The sequence below is a fragment of the Carlito syrichta genome, unplaced genomic scaffold (assembly GCF_000164805.1).
Source record: "Carlito syrichta isolate Samal-C Ts95f unplaced genomic scaffold, Tarsius_syrichta-2.0.1 Scaffold107564, whole genome shotgun sequence".
Classification (NCBI taxonomy): Eukaryota; Metazoa; Chordata; class Mammalia; order Primates; family Tarsiidae; genus Carlito; species Carlito syrichta.
The window spans coordinates 163,178-172,067 of NW_007051660.1; the positions used below are offsets into that span (position 1 = coordinate 163,178).

Here is an 8,890-nt window from a genome sequence, read left to right on the forward strand (position 1 = left end):
GGGCTCCGGCGATCCTTCCACCTCAGCCTTTCAAGTAGCTGGAACTACAGGCGTGTGCTAACTAGATCATCTTTAAATTCCCTTCCAGCTGACACTGGATGCAGTAAGGTCCAGTTTCAGGCAACTTATTAACTGATATAAGTGTTCCTGGAAAATTAGAAAAAGAACCCAAACTAACTTACATAAACGAATTCACATCTTCAGAAAATATCTTAAAATACAAAAAAAAAAAATCAAGACAACATACACAATACATAAGGCAGTAGTAGCACTAGAAGGCTGTTCCATGATCAAAGTTTACTTTTTGAGTTAACTAGATTCAGTATGACTACAGATGGACGATTTGCACTGCAGTTCCAGGCTAACGTGGCAGAGGGAGGGGTTTGGGTGGTTTTTTTTTTTTTTTTTTTCCCCAAATTAGATGTATTCTCCCTTCTAAAAGGAAAGATATTTTTTAAAATGGAGAGTTATAGGAGAAAAAAAAGCAGCACACTTAATTTTATTTTAAAAAGTGGAAGATGGATGGAGGGAAACAAAGAATATATATAAAGTATTCTGATACCAATAATAAAAAAGAAAAAAATTAAGCCCATAGTGAAATTTCAAAATAAAAGGCTATTAAATCAGGCAAGCTCAAACTAGAGAGAAGTAGAGACTGCAAATCCTCAGAATTCGTTGAATTTGCGGCAGCTATACCCCAGTGAATTATTTCCGAAAGGGTTCCACCCTCTGCAGCTAAGACAAATTATTGCATCAGGCGTCCATGCAGGAGAAACCCGTTTGGTGTTTACTACTAGGTCACCAATCCCCGGGGTCCCATGACAAGCTTTTGAGCTCTACCTAACTGGATGTGAGAATCGTTTGAAATCATGTTTTTCTTGCCCTCTCTAAATTCTATTCTCTATGCCCTAGGAAAAGAAGGCCTGTATTAAATCGGCAAGCCCTCCAGCCCACGAAACCTCCCTCCCTTCCGCAAAATCAAATTTCAGAATTTCCACACTGAGGATGGCTGACTTCGCCGTGTAACTCCGCAACGTTTCGTTTCCCAGGACTACGATCTGAGGGCTCACTTGTTCCAAGTGGCCTTTTCCGAAGCCAGAAAAGATGACAGCAGCGAAGAATGACGAGTTCACAGCATTAATGGAAAAGAAAGTTCAACACCTCCCCACATCCATGTCTCAACTCTTCTCAGCCGACCGGTCATTCGGCTGACTACGCACTGAATGAAGGAAGACGCAGAGGAGGAAACACTCCAAAGCATCCTGAAGATGAAAGCGCCGGCAGCTTCGACTCATCAGTGAGCCGAGACAGAATTGGGAACCTCCCCACCCAAGGGGCACGAAGAACACAGCGGAGACCGGAAAACTGAAGTTGAGGTTATTAGTTAGGACACCAGGAAAAGCAAAAGGGTCGCAGATCCCAGCCCCACTGGAAACAGAAGAGGCGCGGGCAGTAACAGGCATTGGAAAAGGAGAACAGATCGGGAGGGGAGGAACGCGCACTGTCCAAGGCGATCGAGGACTCATCCAAACCAGGAGAGGACGGGGGTCCGCGGGGAGGGAAGGTGGCCGACGCAAGGGTCCGAAGTAGGGAGGGCGATGAAGACGCCAGAGGACGAAGGTGAAGGCAATCAAGGGAGTCATCTAGGAAGCGGGGAGGACGGGGGTCCCCGGGAGGGAAGGTGGCCGACGCAAGGGGGGCTGGGGTCCAAAGTGGGGGACGCTAAAGGATGAAGGGAAAGGGGTGACCCGCGAGGTGCAGGGTGCCGGAGAGAAGGGAGGAAGACCAGGAGGGGCCCTGAGGAGGAGGGCCGGGGGCTGAGCGGAGGGCGCAGAAAGCCGGTACCTGCTGGCGCACTGCTAGCCTGAGAGGCGCCAGCACCTCCTCAGTCCCGGCGCCGTCCATGCTGCTCCGGGAGGCGGCGGCGGGGAAGCAGGTCGGGGTGCGGGTGGGCGCGCTGAGGGGCCGGCGGGGCGGGAGCGCGGGCCGGGCCGAGAGCCGCGGCGGCAGCGACAGCAGCAGAGCGGCGCGGGCAGCTCTAAACAACGCCGGGCGCGGAGAGGGCATGAGCCGGCTGCCCGGGATGGTGCGAAGGGGGCGGCGGCGGAAGCGGCGCGCGCGGCCCGGCCCGGAGCATGATGAAATCGCCGCGTAAACGCCGGGGTGCGCGCGCAGCCGCACTGTCCCCGCCGGCAACGCGGCGCTGGGTCGCCGCCCGCAGATTCGACACAAAACCCGGAAGGACCCGCTGGAGGGCTTTCTGGGCACCCGGGCGCCGGGGAGGGCCGCGAGCCAGCACGCTTGCACGGGAATGCGTCCTGCCACCCTGGCTGGGTGGATGTTCTAGGACACGGCTCCTTCCGAAACCTACAGACCTAGACGCACGAGGACCTTCAAAGCATTTGCTTGTGCACTGGCTGACCCATTTAAGTACACACCTGTTTCTGTGCTTCCGCCTCCTGAGCTCCCGCCTGGGCAACTTGGCGAGACCTCATCTCTGCAATAAATAAAACATTAACTGGGCGTGGTAGCGCGCGCCTGTAGTTCCAGCTCCTAGGAAGGCTGAGGCGGAAGGATCGCCGGAGCCCAGCAGGTCGAGGCCGCGGTGGCCGGGAGCGGCCGCTGCACTCCAGTCTGGGCGACAGAGTGAGACTCCAACTCAAAATAAATAAATAAAAAGTCGTAAAACATCAAATGAGATAGAGACCTTAGACTTAATGATGAGGAAGCAGGCCCAGTGAGGTTAATGATTTGCCCAATGTCACACATCATTGGCCGGTCCATGTCAAGAGGAAAGCTGGAAAAGGAAGAGGAGGCGTGGGGGGGTTGGGGTTCCCCCAGGTTTTTTGGAAAAAGTGAATTCTGATCTGCCTCTGCGGGGCGAACAGAATTTGGATCAGGATTTGGATCCTTGTTTCTACGAGGAGAAGCAAGAGGGAACGATGGAAGAGACGGGAAACCTGAAAACGCAGGGTGTGGCATGAGAATCCGGGTGCTGGTAATTCCCTCTGCCTCTTGCGGTTAGGTCCCAACTGACCAAACATCCAGAGGTGACTTCCTCTCGAAGAGAGGGGTGGCTGGAAAAGCTGCCTTCTCCCTCCAGAAAGGGAAAAGAAAAATAGTGTGTTGGTTATAAAACAGCTTTACGCACAGTCACAAAAATGCCTTAAATGAAAATGATGGAAAATGCCAAGTGATGTTCTGGGACTCCCCTACCCCTCTAAGGGAAGGGTCAGCTGGGGCAATCACTTTGGAGAACTCTTTGGCAGAATCTGCTGAAGCTGACCATACACACCTCCCTGTGTTGTTTTCTTTGAGGGAAATAAATTTTGCATATATTAAAATGAACAAAAGTGTACAGATCGGTGGGTTTTGAAGAAGGAACACCCTCTTGCAATCCCCACCCCAATCAAGATACAGAATATTTTTCTCATCCCACAGAGTTCCCAGGCGTATTGACCTAGTCATCCTGGCTGTATTTGATGTAGACCAGTAGTCTCCAACCCTCAGGCCACAGGCAGATACCGAGTGGCGGGTGAGCGAGTGGAGCTCCGTCTGCTGTCAGATCAGTGGCAGCATTAGATTCTCATAGGAGCACGAACCCTATTGAGAACTGCGCATGCGAGGGATCTAGGTTGTGTGCTTCTTATGAGGATCTAATGCCTGATGATACCCCTATATCCCATGGAAAAATTATCTTCCACAAAACTGATCCCTGATGCCAAAAAGGTTCTGGTCTGCTGATGTAGACCTCTTCTCAGGCTGGCTGATAAGGACCCGTGTGCCATTCTCTATACTCTTCTGCATATCACTCCCCAGGCAACTTTGGATGCCATATGTTAAAGATGGCAGAGCCTGGGCCCCTGTATGATTATGTGGAACAGAGCTCTTTGCTCTTTCCTTATAAGGTCTTTGAACCATTGACATGAGCAAAACATAAACTTTCACTGCATTTGAGCTATTATATATACACTTTGGGCCTATTTGTTAGAGTGGTGAGATTACTCTAACTACTATACTATCACTGGGCCATGTATGACAAAAATGGTAAGAATCACAAAAACTGCATCTGGGACATTTGACTTACAAAGTTCTGTTTATACTAGACTTTTCCGAAGTATGGAGTTAGGGAAAGCTGAGATCACTCACACAGCCTCCTGGGGGATTATCCTGAGCCAGTGGGCTGAACCGGTGGTCTTGGTTACACTTCTCTGGGTCTCAGTGTCTCACCAGCTTTCTAGTGTCTCTCCTAGGAACAAGGTACCCAACCCTTCTCTCATGCCTTCTCTTTCCCCAGGTTGCCCTCCATGCTAAGGTGTGTGCTGTTTTCTTAGGTGCCCAGCCCTGGTGTTCTTCCAGCCCACGCCTCCAGGATCTTAGTAATGCCTCCAGGATCCAGACCCTACCACAGAAGGAATGGTGGCACGTTTCCCGTTCTTGCTCCTCCTGTAACTCTTTGTGTGACCTTAAACAAGGTCTTTCCTTTCTCTGGCCTCAGTCTCCCCTCCTAAACAACGAAGAAAGTGGGCCCGCTGACCCTCTGACCCCTTCCTGCTCTGTGAGTCTGTGAACTTGTAACAGGGAGACAAATGCCCTAAGAAATGGACGAAGAGCAAGTTTCATTCTGTCCAGCAGAGGGGAGCAGCTACCCACAAACCAGCACCTAGACAAAGCCAGGCTGTGAGGGAGCCACACACAGGCTCTGCCTTCAGAGGTCTCCAGTGCAGAAGACTGGCCTCTGAGCCAAAGAGTTCCAAGCAGAAGAGATTCTGCCCCTAGAGAGTAACCCTAGGGAAGTCCTCCAAGGCCCTTTCAGCTCTTACCTAAGGTGTCCTAGACTCCCTATTCCTCTTTGGCAGAGAGAAGATGGGTCGATCACTAAATATTAGTGGTGCTCTGGCCTTGCCAGATTGGTGGGAAGGAGAAAACTCATTAAACCTAGGAAAACAAGATGGGCAAAAACAGACAAATAAAGAAAAAGCCCCATGAAAGCCATTGGTCTTAGGTTGCCAAGTCTCCAGGTAAATGGACCTCAGATTTCCTGTTATGATGTGAATTGTGTCCCCCAAAAACATAAGTCCATCTAAGAATTCGACCTTACTTGGGAATGGTATTGCAGATGTGATTAATTAAATTAAGATGAGCCCCTATTGGAATAGGGTTGGCCCTTAACCCCGTAAGACTAGTGTCCCTATAAAGAGAAGGAAATCTGGACCCAGGTGGAAGATGGCCATTTGAAGACAGAGGTAGAGATTGAGTTATGCAGCCACAAGCCAAGGAACACCTGGGGACCCCAGAAGCTGGAAGGATCCTGCCCCAGAGATTTCAGAAGGAGCACAGATATGTCAACACTTTGATCTTGGAATTCAGCTTCCCAAGCTGTGAGACAATATGTTTCTGTGGTCTAGGCCACCCATTTGTGGCACTTAGATATGCAGCCCTCGTAAACTAGGTGGAACAGAGCTCCCACCTCCACTGTGCATTGACTAAATTCCATCTCTACAACAGATTTTGTTTGGATTGCATAGTGTTTATTGTTGCTGCTGTTGATTTTGGCTTTTAATTTGCAAGCATATGCCTGTAGCCATACCACGCCTCCCAATGACTCACCTGACTCCCATGGGCATTTGAGTCCTGGTCCCTCCTCCCTACCTTTCTGGGGAGTTGGGTAGGAGGAACTCTTAAGTCTCCTCTCAGACTCCTCTCAGGGTGGGCTGTTCATTCCCTCCCTGACTTTCTGTTGTGAGAAATGAACTCTATCTAAAATCAAAGGATGGACACAGAGACATGGAATACAGCAGAAGCAAGACTTTAATGGCAGTCTTGCAAGATGGGGTGTCTGGTGGACAGGCACACTGGAGTTGTTATAGTTAGCATATTTGTAACCTAGAATGCTAGTCCCTCCCCTGGTCTCGATAGGCTGAGCTTCACAGAAGTTACAACACTTTCCTGGATGTTGCCCACATGGCACATATTAATTAGATCATGTAATTAGTTCATTTACATGTCCTATATGCTGGTTGGTTTAGAGCTGCTAGAAGATCCCTTCATTTACATGTCCTATTTGCTGATTGGTTTACAGGATTTCATTTTGACTGGTTCCCTCCAAAATTTGAACATAAAAGCCCGCCAAAGTGAAAGCCTTCGAAAAAAGCCTCGAAAAAGAGAAGCAGGAAGTGACTCAGCAAAGGCACTTAAACACGACTCAAGGTTCATTTTGAAAATAAATCATTCTATTCCTTATACTGTCCACACACAGGAACTCTGACCCAGAGAAGGTTCTTTGCATTGAACAAAAATCTGCCTCCTTGTCACTTCAGCCCACCAGTGCTAGCTGTGTGTCCCAGGGTTACACAGAACCTCTCTGCTCCCTCTGCCTCTAAACACTTGCACACAGGAGAGCCCCCTTTGTCTCCTCCCCTTTAAACTATCTAGTCCCAGCTCCCCCAGAACTTTCTCTTGATGTGGTTTCCTGATGATCATATTGCCTGGATAACCTCCAGTTTGTTAACCTCCCCCTTGAGGTTCAGGAACTAGGACTAAACATGATACATCTGATGTACATTCCAACCAGAGTCAAGAAGGCAGGAGCATCACCTCCCTAGTTCTGAACTCAGTACTCCTGGTGGTGCAGCCTGACACCATCTGAAAGACTCCAACCTTTGTGACTCCAGGAGAGGATGAAAAATGACAAATTCGTTGCCCATCAATGAATTTCCATGAGTACAGAAGTGTGGTGCGAAGATGATAAACTGCTTGTTTGAGAACGGGATGGTATTGACCTAAACTTTAAATACATTCTTGACCATTATATATTTAAATTTGATCATGTTATCCCCACACAAACCTATTAGATCCACCCATGACTTTCCATCTCCTTCAGGATAAAGTCCAACTTCGGCATGGCCTACTCTCAGCCTCATGTCTAGCCACTCCTCCCTCATACTCTATGATCCAGCCTTACTACACTATGTCCCTAACCTCCCTGGTCCTTTTTACCTGACTTACATCTTCTATCCCAGTTTATCCCTTCTATTGATTAGGGTTCTTGGAAATGGACAAGATCCCATTCAGGATAGCCCAAATGTCAGAGCATCTATTGGAGGGACATCAGGAATTCTCACAGAGTCATTGGAAACCTGAGGGCCGGGCTCAGGAATGCTCAGACTCCAGAGAGCTCTGGATGACCAAGGAGCAGAGAGTGGTATGTTAGTTAGGAACTGCATTTGACTGCAAGTAACAGAGACGTGGAAAACAGAGGCATAACAACCAATGCTCTACTTCTCTCCCATCACAAAAGAAGCCCAGTGATGGGAAATCCAGGGAGGATGCAAAGTTTAAGGATGTTGGGGCTGGGTTCTTGGAGCTTCACTTGATTTTTCCCTGAGGCTAGTTTAAAATAGCAGACAAATCTGTAGTCTTCAGCTCACTTTTTAGGCAAGAAGCATGAGGATGAGGTCATAGGATGTGTGCTAGCATCATGCCTCCCTCTTCAGAAGTCCTTTCTAGAAGCCCCACTCAGCAACTTCTGCCAGCATCTCATCGACCAGAACTAGGTCATATGATGTGATGGTTAATTTTATTTGTCAACCTGGCTGGACCATAGTCCCAGATATTTGGCAAATATTTGGTCAAACACATCTGAATGTTGCTGCAAAGGTGTATTTTTTAGATGAAAGAAGCATTTAAGTCAGTGGGTTTTGAATAAAGCAGATTATCCTGCTCCCATAATGTGTATGGCCTCATCCAGTCAGTTGAAGGCTCTGAGAAAAAGACTGACTTTCCCTGAGGAAGAAGGAATTCCGTCAGCAGGCTGCCATCAGCCTCGAGCTGCAACTGGGTCTCCAGCCTGCCAGCCTGCCCTGCAGATTGCAGATTTGCCAGCCCCACAACATATAAAACAATTCCTTAAAATAAATCTCTCCCTCTACACACACACATACATTCTGTTGATTGTTTCTCTGAAGAGCCTTCACTAACACAGATGGGGAAAATGATTTTTGGCTGGGCACACTGTTGTCCCTCCCAGAATCAGGGGTTTGTAGGTAAAGAAGAAAGAAGAGGAGGGATATTTGTCAGGTAACCACCAGCATTTGCTAAACACAACCAGCATCTCGTGACCAGAACAGCCTTAGCAGCCCCAAAGCCTCTGCAAAGAATAGCTGCTCCTTCCCTCACTGCTTTACAGGGCCAAGCTCCCAACATCCTGAGATGCAGGCCCAGTTGCACCCAGCTTTGAGGATGAGCCCATCCTTGGCTGTTCTAGTTGGAGAGAGGGAGGGTCTGAATTGACATCCGTTTGCATAAATCCTTTTGTGCACTTGAAGTCACATCCTCAAGATGACTCCCAGTCAGTAGCATTACTGAAGCAAATTGCGTCAAAAATGTAAAAAATGTTGAGTCATTTTACCAAATTGCTTTCCAATGAGGAAGTCATATTGTTTGCCTTTTGATACTGTTCTTCAGAGAAATGACTTGTAAAAGTTTTACTTTTCACACAGTGAGATCCATTCATTTTATGCTTTGTGATTTCTGTAATTTTTAAGCATTGTTCATCTCATTCTAGAGGTTCTGTTCTATTTCATTCTTTGTTCTAGTTTTCTGAAAATTCTTTTCTCCACTGACATACGGTACAAACCAAGATACATTTTCCAAGTACCTTCTTCTAAGCCAAGTCACCCCCTTCTGAGTCACTGCACCTCCAGTCCCATGAGGCTAAAGAGAGAGAGCACAGAGTGGCCAAGAGTGAGACAAGCTGGGGCTATTGTTTCTCTAACCTCTTGTCTATGTTCAGCAGGCACCTTTGAAACAGCCCCAGGTCCTATACTGTAGCTTGCAATGTCCCAATTTGCCTGAAAATAAGCAGGAGTGCTTCTCGACAGTGTTTCCA

General features: G+C 48.2%; 1 protein-coding gene across 1 annotated transcript in view; it reads right to left on the reverse strand.

The window, feature by feature from the left end:
• GARS (glycyl-tRNA synthetase) overlaps positions 1-2,254 on the reverse strand; it is a 48,773-nt gene extending 46,519 nt beyond the window's left edge. The window contains exon 1 of the mRNA XM_008067606.2: positions 1,846-2,254. Within this exon, the coding sequence (XP_008065797.2) occupies positions 1,846-2,067 (222 nt within the window). The 5' untranslated portion in view covers positions 2,068-2,254. The remainder of the gene's footprint in view (positions 1-1,845) is intronic.
• Between the last annotated feature and the right edge of the window lie 6,636 nt (positions 2,255-8,890).